We start from the raw sequence: 14946 nt of genomic DNA, 5'->3' as shown, positions 1-14946 counted from the left end.
ATTGAAAACTTCAAATTCTGAAATCTGAGGTAGTCAGGTTTTGTCCATATGGGATAAGGGCTGTGTGACCCACATTTTCTAGCGCTCCCTTTGCCAGGCTTTGTTTTTTTTTTTTTTCTGTAACATCACCTAGATATTATGGAGGTGTTAATTTTAATGATAGAAGTGATTGGATTGGAATTTTATCTTTTAGAGACAGATATTAAATATTTACTAGTGAGATTCTAATGCATGCAATTTACCTCAGAACAGCACAGGAAGTGTCATGGAGGACACCTAGAAGTAATCATAGCTTTGAGCTGATGATTGTGGAGGCAGATAATGGGGCCTTCCCTTGCCTGGGGAAGTGGAGCCATTATACTATTCACTATATTACATAAATTTGTGAGTAATTATGACCTCTATATATGTTTGAGATTATACATGTTACATTTGCTTAATTATTGTGCATATGTATGTATATATATATATATATATATATATATATATATATATATATATTACACATGCTTGGAAACAGACATACGTTTTCAATGACCACTCTTTAGGTAGAGGGCAGGGTGGGTCATCCTTAGATCTCCCACGAGTTCTGTGAGATAAAGGAGAACTCCTGGTGACTTCTCCAGAGACTCGTTTGCCCAATAGCACCTCATCTTCCCATATGGCATTCTCGTCACCCCTGTGCCACCTCAGTCAAGCGTGGGCTAAGCTAACTTGACTGAGCAGTGGCCAGCTGTGTGTGCTGTGTGTGCTATGGGCTAAGCTAACTTGACTGAGCAGTGGCCAGCTGTGTGTGCTGTGTGTGCTATGGGCTAAGCTAACTTGACTGAGCAGTGGCCAGCTGTGTGTGCTGTGTGTGCTATGGGCTAAGCTAACTTGACTGAGCAGTGGCCAGCTGTGTGTGCTGTGTGTGCTATGGGCTAAGCTAACTTGACTGAGCAGTGGCCAGCTGTGTGTGCATTTCTCTGCACCTTTCGTCTGTGTCCTCAGCTTTCACGTCTGGCTTCTTCCATTCTTTGCAGGGCTTTCCACCTACTCAGCCCGACATCCTGTGACACTGGATGTTATGGTGTCTCAGGGATTATAAAGTGTTATATTAAAGAAGAGATAAGACATCAAAGAATAGACGCTAATGTTTTCAAAATGGTGATTACCTGGGGCTGGGATCAGTGTCCAAACCATCTGAGCTCACTCACACACTGAAGCTAGGAGACCACAGCATGCTTTTTCTTCCTGCAAAAATAGAAATAATCTAAAGACAGTGCCTTAATTAGTGTTTCTATCACTACGATAAACACCACGACCAAAAGCAAATTGGGAGAAAGGGCTTATTTCATCTTACAGCTGTAGTGTTTATGTAGTCTATCATTCAGGAAACTCAGGGAGGGACTGAAGGCAGAGGCCATGAAGAGTGCTGCTTGCTGACTTGCTTTTTATGCCTTACTCAGCCTGCCTTCCGATACACTGTAGGACCGCCGGTCAACCCTGGGGGCTTTCTCAGAGGATGTGGGAATCAAGTGATTGGTTACTAGAATGACACATCTTAAGAATTAGGATCTCAGAGCTGGAGAGATGGCTCAGAGGTTAAGAGCACTGACTGTTCTTCCAGAGGTCCTGAGTTCAAATCCCAGCAACCACATGGTGGCTCACAACCACCTGTAATGGGATCTGATGCCCTCTTCTGGTGTGTCTGAAGACAGCTACAGTATACATATAATAAATAAATAAATCTTTTTAAAAAATTATGATCTCTAGTGTGGGCTTTAAACATAGTTTTGGGAGGTTGCTTGTGTTTCAAGCAAGCTGTTAAAACAACCAAATGAATCACTCTGGGGAGTGGGTGATACTGTGGGCCCTTCCTGGTTCGAGGCTGAAACTGGGCTATGTCTGTGGTAAGGAACTAGAGGAGGAAGCAGAACTGACTCATTAAGATTTCAGAAGCCTGGTATGTGGAGCTAGGAGTCTCTGGCTGTTGCCAAGGCAACAGCACAAAACTTTCTTATCCAAGAGCTTGACCCAAGGGGAGGGGAACGGCTGGTGCGGGCTGGCCACTCATCTGTGCATGGTGAGTCGCTCAGAGAACCGTAGGGAGGTGTTCTTGCTGGTGTTAGTCAGTTCTCCAGCATGCTGGCTTTAGAGAGACTCGCAGTGGGACTTTTCAGTGTGAGTGCAGGGGCCATGTCGTCCAGAAGGAGGTGGTGAGCCGGGGCTGGAGTCATAAGCTGCTGTGATCTGCCCAAACTCAGGGCCGGGCCAGGAGGGGACAAAAGCTAGGCCACAGCCACAGGAAGGCCAGATCACTCTTATATAGTGCTTACATACATGGGCTACATAGTAAACTCTTACCTCACAAAGCTAAAATAAACTAACAAATATATACCAAAAGCAGCTTTTGCCCGGCGGTGGTGGCGCACACCTTTGATCCCAGCTCTTGGGAGGCAGAGGCAGGTGGATCCCTGAGTTCCTGGCAAGCCTGGCCTACAGAGCTAGTTCCAGGACAGACAGAGCTATTGCACAGTGAAACTCTGTCTTGGAAAGCCATACAAGTTAGAAAGTTTTCTTTATACTTAGGTATTTCATCTCCTCCATAGACAGTCACTTTAAGAGGGCTTAAGTGTGTCTGCACAGTCAGAATTTTTGCTGGATCTCAATCCTGACCAGTTTTAAAAGCGCACCTAGATGGCTGTAGCCAAGCCACTGGTGTCCTTGGGTGGAAACCACCCTTATTTGTTTCTGCCACAAAACATTCACCCAGGGACAAACATGGGGTAGCTCAGGACCATGTCTCCACACTCTGGCAAAACTACTTGGAGATGCTGCTCAGGGGATATGACCCCATATTGCCTGTGCACATAGAGTGTGCAGCAGTGGTAAGGGGGAGCATGTTTCTCCACTGTCTTCAAGACAATATGAGGCATTGCTGTACCTAAGCCTCTTGCCTCAGTCTAGGGGACTGAGAGCAAAAGGGCCTATTCAGGAGAAGCCTTCACCTGTAGCTTCCTGAGTATGGACCCTGCCTCAACCAAGTAGAAGAAGAGTGTGAACTGAAAACACCCCCCCACACACACACACAAACACTATTGGCATGCCTGCTGAATGCACATGCACACACATGCACATCTGCATGCATGCACTGACATGCACATATACAGGATAATGATGATAAGATAGAAAAAATTTTAATTAAAAAAGAGAGAGATTTCCATGTGAGTCAGATAGGGGTCACTCAGCTGGCTCCTACTGGTTTGGGGAGAGAAGTTGGAGGCTGCACAAGTGTACCCATGACTAGGGAAACAGATGACAATTTGTCGTGAGTACATTCTACAGTATGCTATTCATCAGTGAAGCTGATATATGAAATGTGCAGGTAGCAATGTGGAAAAGCCTAGAAAGCATATTGAGGAGTGAGTAACAGGAAGACAGAAAGAGATATATAATACAGTATTATTCATATAAATGAAAATACATGCAAACATAACACACACCTGAACACATATAAGCCAGAGGCAGCAACTATATTGGAATGATTGCTTATAAGAGAAGAATGGAGAGAGGAATAGGGCAAATACACCTGTGCATACATATATACACAGATACATCGTGTGCTCACACTACATACATGTGCACAAGCATGCATGCATACACAGATGCATGCATAGGTACTACTACATACATATGTACACACATGCATGTACGCATACACAAATATGTGCATATGCACATAATACATACATACACTGATGCATGCATGTGCACAAACTACTACATACATGCATACATATATACTAACACATACGCAAAACAAAAGAAGAACCCTGGGTGGACTGATTAGGGTATAATGTGCTATGAACTGAAAAAAATATGATTAATGCTCTCTATCTGAGGTTTAATAAGTAAGAAAACATTAAAATTTAAAAGAAAATAAAAATTAGGTGCTCAGACCATGCTATCTGAGGCTTTTCTTTTTCTTGCCCAGATGTTATTGCCAGCGTGACTTTCTGAGTGTCACTGTAGCCTTTGATATTCTCATTGAGAGGAATTTAAATGTGTATGCTGTGGGGTGTTTTGGAACTTGACTGCCCTGGTTAGGTGTGTGGTTGTATGAGGGTATTCTGCCCTATAAAATGCTTAGAAATTGGGCTGCAGCAATGGCTTTGAGTTTCGGAGCATGTACAGCTCTTACAGAGAGCCTGAGTTTGATTTCCAGCATTCATTTTGGGCTGTCCACAACAGCCTGTGACTCCAGCTTCAGAGGGTCTGATACCTTGTCTTCCTCTGGACTCTGAGGGATCTGCATTCGCGAATGCACCCCTCCCATAGTCAAGCAATTAAAAAATAAAAGGGTTTTTAAAAAGATTCATTTATTTATTTTTATGTACATGAATACACTGTAGCTGTCTTCATGCATACCAGAAGAGGGCATTGGATTGCATTACAGATGGTTGTGAGCCACCATGTGGGTGTTGGGAATTGAACTCAGGACCTCTGGTAGAGCTGAGCCATCACTCCAGCCCCAAATAAAGTTTTTTAATGCTCAGAAATTTATGCATTTTTAAGTCATGTAAATTATGTGTATAGGCATTTTGTGTGCATGTATGTTTGTGCACCACATGCAAAGGCCAGAAGATGGTGTTGCGTCCCCTGGAACTGAAATTACAGACAGTGTGAGCTGCCGTATGGGTGCTGACCCAGATCCTATGGCAAAGCGGCTAGTTCTCTTAAGCAAAAAGCCCTCTCTCAGACCCCAGGAAAATACTTTGTTTCCTGACACCCAGAAGTAGAATTAAGTATTTGCTCTTGTATTTATCCCAAATATAAAAGCTATACCAACAATGAATGAGAAACAGAAAAATTTTATAAAGGAAAGGAAGGGATATCCTCAATTCTGTTTGGCTTGGTTTTCTAGAAATTCTATGTCCATTTTTGTGTGTGTGTGTGTCAAGATAAGCCTGAGTGTAGATGGGTCAGGTTGGGGTCCTTGGATGTTAGGACCTGGTATCTCAGCATCTGAGATAGTGCTATAACATTCCAGACCAATACAACAATACAAGGGCGAGACCTACAAGCTAAAAGTGCATGCCATTTAAAAACAATATCTGAGGGCTGGAGAGATGGCTCAGAAGCTAAAGGTACTTGTTGCTCTTGTAGAGGACCTGAGTTCAGTTCTCAGCACTTACATAGGATAGCTTACATTTGCAGTGGTTCTCAACCTGTGGTCGTTACCCCTTTGGGGGTCATATATCTGATATCTTGCATATCAGATATTTATATTACAATTCATAACAGTAACAAAATTACAGTTATGAAGTAGCAACAAAATAGTTTTATGGCTGGGGATCATCACAACACAAGGTACTGTATTAAAGGCCTTAGCATTAGGAAGGTTGAGAACCACTGTCTAAAATCTCCTGTAACTTTAGTTCTCATGGATGTGATATTCTCTTCTGGTCTCTGGACATCTGCACATCTGCACAAGCGTGCACATATCATTTAAAATGGTATTTCAGTAATACAGCTTCAAGTTTTATGGTTAGATCTTTATGGGTCTAGCTCAAGGTATATAAGACTTAATGTGCTCCAAAACAGCCTGTGTTCAGTATTTGCATGCATCTAATGGCTGCAGTCATTAGGAAACTGCTGTCCTTTGGGGTCTGATATGAAGTCAGGAAAGCTCTTGTCTTAGTTAGATTTTTATTGCTGTGAAGAGACCCCATGACCACAGTAACTCTTATAAATGACAACATTTAGTAGGGCTGGTTTCAAGTTTAAGAGGTTCAGTCCATTATCATCATGGCGGGAAGCATGGCAGCACACAGGCAGACACAGTGCTGGAGAGGAGCTGAGAGTTCTACATCTTGATCCACAGGCAGCAAGGAGAGACTTGCCACACTGGGTGTAGCTTGAGCATAGTAGACCTCAAAGCCCACCTGCACGGTGACATACTTCCTTCAAGAAGACCACACCTCCTAATTGTGCCACTCTCTAGAGGGGGCCATCCCTATTCAAACCACCACAGCCCTCATTCCTTCTGGAGACATGGACACAGTTCATACCAAGGTTTAGCTCAGTCAGCCCCCCAGTTGTCCAGAGTGCAGCGTGCACAGCTGGGAGATGTCCCTAACTTTCTGTACTCTCCTCCAGCAGGTTTCCACTGTTTGCAACATCTTTCCTGTTTGGTACAAGAGAAGCAACCTCAACTGGCCATCCTGACCTCCCACTGGGTCAACCCCCACACTCTGCAGAGATCTTGCTTCTCTAAAGGTAGAGTCGGACCCATCCCACTTGAAAGGGCTCATGACTTCCACCCACTAGAGCACAGGGAGATCGCTGACACTAGGAGTTCTGAGATTTGGTCAGAAAAAATAATACAGCCTCCAGCTTCTCAGCTGAAAATCTTTGATCCCAGATCACATTAAATAAAACAAAGTCTGACTTTTTCCAAACCACTCAGCTGTTAGAAAACTAAGCCATAGAGAGTGGTCGTGTCAGGGCACTGGCAGCCCTTGTTTGGGGGTCATCAAGCCTCAAGTGCTGATAGATCTCAGATGTGACATCATTGCAGGCTTAACTCTTCCCAAGGAAGCCCCAAATAGACATGGAACAAGGAGAAGCCATCCCTACAGTGCTGCATGTGAATTCCTGCCCATAGACTCCAGCGTGCACAATAAACTGGTAGTTATTTTATACCAGTAGGTTGGAGCAGTCTGTTACATAGCTATCAAAGTAAAAGTCCTATTGTCTTCAGTACTACCAGAAAGTGCACAGGAAGGAGGAGAAACGAACAAGCATGGTGCCTCACGCCACTAATCCCAGGACTCAGGCGGAGGCAAGAAGGTCATTCGTGAGTTTGAGGCCACCTTGGGCCACAGAGTAAGACAGTCTCAAAAAGGAAAACAACAACAACAAATAAATACAGACGAGTAAAGGCAAGGGTGGCAGAGACTGTTAAAAAATAAAAACTAAAAAAAGCTATAAACTGAAAGTTAGTAAAACTATGAATAAAAACTAGAAATTCATGCAACCTCCTGCTCATTGCTTGGCTTTGGCAATGAGAGATATCAGTGAGCGGAAGTGACATTATTATGTTTCTACAGTTATATAGTTGGTTGGTATTGGGGTGTGGAGGTCAGAGGTCTCTCCTGCCATCCTGAGTTCCTCTGCTTGGCAGCAAGTGTCCACAAGGTATGCCCTCCTATGGGCCTAATTTTTTGTTTTTGTTTTTTTTATATTTATTTGTTTGAGACAAATCTGGTCTAGAACTTGTTGTATATAGCAGAGGATGGCCTTGAACTCCTAATCCCCTGGCCTCTACCTCCAAAGTGCTGCAATTACAGGCCTATACGACTCTACCTGTTCAGATGCCATTGTTTTGCTCCAAGTCAGACCAAACTATTGCAAGAAGTCAGTGAAGTACAAGGAACACCAGGGGAGCTCGACCTCTGACCCTAGGTGACATTATTGCATCACTGTTTTTTCAGCCTCAGTGCAGTAATTATTGAAATCTGAATTTCCTATATTATATGTATATATAAAGCACACAAAGATAAAAGGACTCTAAATTTTTTTTAAAAACAGAGTTGTGGGAGGGTTGGGTATGAATGGAATGAGACTGACATGTATCGATAACTGCTGAAACCCAACAGTGGCTAATAGTGTGGATCTCATTACCATCTGTACTCTATGCCCTTGGACTCCCATAAGAGAAGTGGGAGGACTCACTCTTTGCTGCCCATCTCTTCCAGACCTGGGTTTGTGCTAACTGGTACCTACTTCATAGATCTGAACACGCCCCTTCTGCCAGCCCGAGGCTCCCTGATACCCCCTACTCTAGTATGGAGGCTTTCTCATATGGAAGCAGACTAGCAGAGGAAAACCTGTTCTTGGCTAGTGCTCAATATACTCCTCAAATTAGCATAAGTTTTGGTGGCTAGAAATCCCCTAGGACAGAAATGTCTTCCTTGGCAGCGCCTATTGAGTGCTAGGAATACCGGGGCCATCAGCAAATGTTTGCATTTGATTAAGAAATCTAAACTGAACAAAGTGGCTCACGCCTGTAAATCCTAGGACTAGGGTGGTAGAGGCTGGAGGGTCAGGGGAGTGGGTGTGACTAGCTGTCATTTCAGGGTTAATCCCCCAGTTTGCTTTGAATGTTAAACAGTGTTTAGTTTTCAGTCTTGAAATACATCTGTCAGCAGAAAGATAGACAAATGGGCTGCGTGTTGCTATGCAGAAGACGCGCTTTGGAAGATTCTCCTTTTGCCTGTGGATCCTTTCTCCCCTAAAGAAAGCTATTAACTCATGCTGCAGCCGGCTGCTCTTGCTTGGTTTTGGCTATGTCACCGAGCCCAAAATAGAAAGTTCTTTTACTGCAGAGCAAAGCAGGAGGTTTAAATTTGTCAATTCAAGAACAAAGGGTAGCATTATGCTGGCTTTTCTAGGAGAGTGAGTAGAGAGAGAGAATGCCTGTTTCATTAGGAGTGATCTGACACTGGCAGGGGCTGGGACCAGGAGACAATCTTCCACTGTGGTAAGCTGGGCACAGTTCCCACCCTGCTCCCCTCGAAGCCTCCTCCTGACAGCATCACTTCTTTCAGGACAAGGGAAAGCAGCTGAGCCACTGTGAAATGGGTTCCAGAAGTCACTGGCGCTATCAGACTGGGAACAATTCTCAGAACCACAAATCTGTTCCCAGCCTTGAGAGGAATCAGTACCTGGCCACAGAGCCGGAGAGGGTTACCTTTTGTTGGTGAGATGATCAAAATGGCTTCCATGATCCTTTTGTTAGGAAGAGTGTGAGAAAGTGTATATCCTCTTACTGGAGGAGGTGCAAACTGCTCTCTCTGTCTGAGAGTGGCCTGACAACCTGACTGTCAGATCAGAGAAACACGAACACTGGAGGAGAGCATCTCGAGGGTTGAGTCTAGAGCTAATGCAAGTGCAGGAGATGTGGTGATATCACAGATGTGCAAAGCCATGGGTATGGTGTTTATTCACTCACGGGAGCACGAGGGGAGGAACACCATGGTGCCTTTATGATTTGGATCACCTTGGATCTGTCACCAGGAATAACCTGGAGCCGTGTGCAGTGATATGGACTTTAGTCAGTTAATGATAACCACAGAAAAGTTCTCAATGGTTAAACAAAATCAGTCTTTAGGAATATGTGTAGGGGCTGGGGAGGCAGTCAGCTAAGGGCACTGACTGCTCTCCCAGAGCTCATCCAGGGTGCAGATCCCAGCACATATACTCACAGCCGTCTGTACTCCAAGTTCTGACACTCTTGCACAGACATACATGCAGGCAAAACACCAATGCACATAAAATAAAGATAAATAAATAAAAATTTAAAAATAATATAGAGGAAATGAAACCACATAAAAATTAAAGCAAGGAAATGAAACTCTAGGGTCAGTAGGAGAGGGAGATGACAGGCTATGGTTAAAGATTGGCTACTAATTACATTATTAAATTAATAAAGGTATTACCTAAGTCAACAAGATCTGGACCATCCACTTGCCAACCATGAGAATGTGTTACGAGCCAAGGATTATGGTGCAATTCTGCATAACTAATATTAGCAAAGCAACGGCAGGGCAGAGATGTTCCACTCCCAAGTATCTGTCTTGAAGAGATAGTGCCAAAGACACAAACTTATGAGCAAGGACATTTGTCACTGTATACAGAAATCAAAATAGGAAACAATTTAAGGGCCAATGTAATGCATTATGAATTATATAAATATCAACATGTTAGAAAACTAGGTAGTAGCTGGAATTATGATTGTCACACTGAAACCAAGTACACAAGGAAGTCCATGATCCATGAAATGAATAAACGACCCATGTAGCAGGTTCTACAATATGAACTCAACTTTCAACTTTCCAAGTATGTAGACAAACACGTATGTGCACACACATACACGCTGGGAAGGGGGGGCACAGTGGCACATACCTGCCATTCCAGCACTGAGAGGCTGAGATGGGACCATTACAAGTTTGAGGTAAGCCTGTTCTATATAGAGAAACCCCACCTTAAAACAAGGAAAAACCCAAACAGACAAATAAATAAAAACTAGAAAAAGAAAGACACTACTCTCTCTGTGTGTGTGTGTGAGTGTGTGTGTGTGAGTGTGTGTGTGTGAGTGTGTGTGCATATGCGATGTCTGTTTGGTGTATGTGTATGGGTTTTTTTGAGACTCTGTCTCAAAATAATGTGAATAACAGCTTATGTAGATGGAGTACCAGCTACATGCTAAGAGCTTCACATGGAGCTTTATTTAATGCATATAAGTGTTTCTGTGTGTGTGTCTGTGTGTGTGTGTGTGTGTGTGTGCCCGCGCAGGCACCATGCAGGTGCCCTTAAGAGTCTGAATCTCCTGGAGCTAGACTTGCAGTCCATTTGTGCTGTCTTGTACAGGTTCTGGGAAGAGCAGTATATGCTTTCAGCCCCTGAGTCATCTCTCTAGCCTAGGCCATTTGTTTATTTATTAGTTGTAACTTTGGCTGGCCTGGGACTCACAATATAGTCAGGCTGTCCTCAAAATCCCAGCGATCTACCTTCCTCGTGCTGGGATTAAAGGAGTTCACCACTATACCCAGCCAGGCCATTTATTTACAAAGTAGCCTAACTCTGTGAGGATGGTGCTGCAGAGGAACAGTTGAAATTTATGAATTAAATAACCTTCAGAACTTAGAGATCATTTTTTAAAGTGCCGTGAACATGGCTTATAGGGGCTTTCAAAGTATAGGTCTGCTAGGATTCAGTCTTCAAGATCCAGAAATGGCTACATCACAGAGTGGTCTCTGTGAGAACAGAGCTGAGAGCTAAGCAGCCTTATGGGGAACCTGAAGCCCACACAGAAATCCCTAGGGTGTCTGAGAGTACACACAAGGCAGCTAACCAGCAAAAGCAGGAAGGGCAGACGTGAGAGGTCAGAACACTTATGCCTCTGGAGGGGTCTGATGAGCCCATGAGGAAAAGGGTTAGGCTTGGAGGGCTAAGATGTTTTATTCACGGTTTGGCCAGCTCTGACTACCACCAACTGTTGAAGGACTGGCTTCCAAAGTATTCAGACGAGAGGAGGAGGGTGGTACAGCCACGAGACAGAGCCAAGGGGCGTAGCTGCGGTCTCTTCTCATCTCTCATGCTTTAAATATAAGCTCTGATGTGATCGAGGCACCAGAGATAAAATGCCTTTCTCAAACTAAGCAGGCAGGATCTGGTGTCCACTTTGGACAACATAGTGGAAAATGGACTTGGGGGCAGGGGGAGGGGCTGGGAATGTCTTGGCCTCAGTACTTGCACACAAGGGTGGAGAAATTTGACACCTTAACATTGTAAACAAATGTAGACATGGTTTCCTGTGTTCTCTCCAACCAATGAGAAAAGACTAGGTGTGACTTAAGAGAGAAGGCATTTTTAACAGTTCTTTTCTTCTCAGCTAAAGAAGTCTGGGTTATCCTTCACCATGGAGCTCACGCATCAACTTCTGCAGAAAGACTTCCCAAATGTCACCAAGCAGCGTCCTCACTCTTGAGAGCAGGGTTAATAAATTATTTGTTTTACCCGATGTATTGTCTGCCTCCTTGTTGGCACCTAAGCTCAATGGACTGTGCTGTCATTACGTGTCTTACCACTATAATAAAATACCTGATAGAAACAATCCAAAGGAGAAAATATTTATTTGGGCTCGTGGCTTCAGAGTCACATCTCTTACGGTAGTGAAGGCATGTGGCAGGGAAGGAGTAGCTGAAACCAGGCCTAGGCTGTTACTGTATAAGGCCTGCCCTCTGGGAGCTATACTAGCCTGGCCCACTTGCTAAAGGTCCTAAAGTCTTCCAGAATAGCACCAAGAGCTAAGATTAGTCCGGCTTAATGGTATGTGCCTGTAATCCCAGTACTTTGGGAAACAACAACAATAAAAAATCTCAGGAGCCCATGGGCACATCTCAGACTTAAGTCATAATATTCTGCCTTGGCCTCACAAAGGGTTATGGGCATCTCCTAATACAAAGTGCATTTGGTTCAACCTGAATATTCCACATGGTGTAACAGTCCCACCCACCACTGCTCAGAAACCCAAAGTTTCTTCTTCTTAGACTCAAGGCAGCCTCTCACCTGTGAGACCTTGTAGAATACAAAAGTAAGTGGTGTATTCCCAACACACACGCAGTGGCACAGAGAGCCATTCCCAGCCCCGAGAGAACAGGACAGGAGCTCAGCACAGTGCTGCAATAAAGCAAGACCAAAGTGAGCAGGGGATTCAAGTCCTGCCGCGTCATGGCTCCACTTCCTGAGGGCCTAAGGCTGGCTTGTCCTGCCCCCGTGACACCAGCTGGAGATGGAGTGTTCCGATCCAGTAGCCTATGGGGAACATTTCTCATTTAACCACCACAATGGTGGACCAGGGAGTAGAGAAGGGCTGGAACCAGGGTCTAGGTTGGAATCTTCAAGGGCCTGTCTCTAAGTTACCCCTGCCAGCTGGACCCACCTCCTAAAGGTCCCACCACCTGTCAAAACAGCACCGCAGCCAGGAGAGACGCACTTAAAGCACGAGCCTGGCAGGGCCACTTTGAATTCAAGCCGTAGATGACAAGCTATGTACAGTGCCTTTGCATTTTCCTTCCTTTTCCCGTCTCTTCCCATCGCCTTTTACCCACCTGTATCCCTTGTGCCTGTCATAGTGGCACACACCTGTAGCCCCAGGATTCAGAGGGCTGAGAAAGAGCAATCACGAGTTTGAGTTCACCCTGGGCTCCAGAGCAAGTCTGAGGCTAATTTGGGCAGCATAGTGGGACACTGTCTCAAAATGGTTTGGGTTGATTATTGAAACTGAGAGCTATAGAAGTTTCGAGACCTGGTCTAGAAACCAAATTCCTTCTTAGAAATCAGGAACTTGAGAAAATCCTAATTGTGAAGATCAAGGGCCTTTCTACAAAAAGGAGAAAAAAAAAAGAATAGATGCAAAAGAAAATGCCAGCTGGTAGAACACTATATACAGACTAACACACAAGTGTGCATCTGAAACTATGGAAACGTGAGTCACGAAGGCTGGCTGAGTCAGCGTCAGTATCCGAGTTGTAGCATCTCATCATAACACTGCTAGATGTCGGTGCTGAGAAGTGGTGATCTCCCCAAATTATTTTTTTCAGCTGCATATAAATCTAAAATTTCTCAATTGGAAATGACTATAATTAACAACAAAAATACTTAACCACGTGTAGTGTATGCCTGTAATCCCAACACTGGGAGGTAGAGACAGGAAGGTCAGGAGTCCAAGGCCTTCCTTGTCTACATAGAGAGTTCAAGGCCAATGTGGGCCATGTGAGACCCCATGGAGAAAAAGAAAAGAGATAAGGGAAAAGAAACATTACCGAACATCTTCTGGGGGTTGAGAGGCTATCTCTACACTACCCATGAATTCAGGACTGAGAATTTAATGTATACGGTCTCCACATTGTTAGATAGAAAAACTGACAGTCAAGAATGACTGTAGAGTCATTCAGATTGATGGGAGCAGACGGGAGATGATCCCAGCTTTCTTTTTCCTTGTAGGAGAGCTGGTTCCCTGAGCATGGGTGTGCTGTCCGTGATGTGATGTTTTTCTTCATTTAAAGGCAAGGCAGACCACGTCAGAGGAACTTCCCTGTCCTGGGAGACAACAGTGTTGAGCAAAGACAGTTTATTTCATTGTATTTTGTTCTTGGCGATTCATCCTAAGAAATAGTTTCTCTCTCTCTTGTACTCAGGCATGGATGGTCTCATTTGGAAAGCATGGCGACTTAGAAGACCTAGCTCACAGACTAGCACCAGCAATTAACAAATACTGTCCTGATTTTAATGGGGCTTATTAATGGTTTTATTCATTTAGGGTGATATTGGCCGTGAGTTTGTCATATATAATCTTTATTAGGTTGGAATATGTTTCCTACAGTCCTACTTATTCTAGGGCTTTTATTAAGAATCCATGTTGAATCTTATCAAAGACTTTTTCTTTCCTTTTTGTTTTTTTTTTTCTTTGCTTCCATTGAGATGATCATATGATTCTTGTATTTTTGTCCATGTATTTGGTTTATTACATTTATTTCTTATGTATGTTTAAAAAATAAAAAATTAAATCAATGAAAAAAAAAAAAACAAAACCCCAAATACTGGCTTTTGCTGGACATGGTGGTGCACACCTTTAATCCCAGCACTTGGGAGGCAGAGGCAGGAGGATTTCTGAGTTCAAGGCCAGCCTGTTCTACAGAGTGAGTTCCAGGACAGCCAGGGATACACAGAGAAACTCTGTCTCAAAAAAACAAAACAAAACAAAAAACAAGTTCTGGGGCTGGAGAGAGGACTCAACGGTTAAGAGCACTGACTGCTCTTCCAGAGGTCCTGAGTTCAATTCTCATCAAACACATGGTGGCTCACAGCCATCTGTAATGGGGTCTGATGTCCTCTTTTGGTGTGTCTGAAGAGAGCAATGGTGTATTCATATACATTAAATAAACAAATACATCTTTTAAAAAATGTTTTTAAAAAAACAAATTCTGTCTGTCTGTTTTTTTTAAGGTTTATTTGTTTATTTCATGTATGTGAGTTGGATTCTTTTGTCAGGATTTCTTTAGCCTACAGATAAAGAAGAAAAATAAAGCAATACATTCAGCATTAAACAGCACTAACAAAGATGCTTTTGATCAAGAAACAGAACCTGTAAAATATGAAACCATAGGCATTTGCAACATAAGACTGATATTAACATTTTATTATTTATTTATTTAATTAATTATTTTATTTATTTATTTATTTATTTATTTTGTTTTTTGAGACAGGGTTTCTCTGTGTAGCCCTGGCTGTCCTGGAACTCACTTTGTAGATCAGGTTGGCCTCGAACTCAGAAATCTGCCTGCCTCTGCCTCCTGAGTGCTGGAACTAAAGGCGTATGCCACCATGCCCGGCGAT

At 43.6% G+C, this 14946-nt stretch overlaps 1 protein-coding gene across 14 annotated transcripts in view; it reads left to right on the top strand.

Annotated features, from left to right (window-relative positions):
* Positions 1–13573, top strand: part of Cdkl3 (cyclin dependent kinase like 3) — an 83088-nt gene extending 69515 nt beyond the window's left edge. For 5 of the 14 annotated variants that reach the window (XR_015045069.1, XM_021178012.3, XM_021178013.3 and 2 more), the window contains 2 exons: positions 6142–6261; positions 11441–11638. Coding sequence is in view for 5 of the 14 variants with exons in the window: in XM_021178012.3 (XP_021033671.1) it covers positions 6142–6259 (118 nt within the window). In the remaining 9 variants the exon portion in view is untranslated. Of the gene's footprint in view, positions 1–6141; positions 6262–11440; positions 11639–13554 lie in introns of those variants that run through there. The other 9 variants (XM_085830041.1, XM_085830039.1, XM_085830034.1 and 6 more) reach the window with 6 other exon arrangements.
* The last annotated feature ends 1373 nt before the right edge of the window (positions 13574–14946 follow it).

This window comes from Mus caroli, unplaced genomic scaffold, assembly GCF_978045245.1.
Source record: "Mus caroli unplaced genomic scaffold, Mus_caroli_1 scaffold_13, whole genome shotgun sequence".
Lineage (NCBI taxonomy): Eukaryota > Metazoa > Chordata > Mammalia > Rodentia > Muridae > Mus > Mus caroli.
Note: the sequence above shows the minus strand (reverse complement) of the source record. Positions and strands in the feature narration are given on the sequence as shown.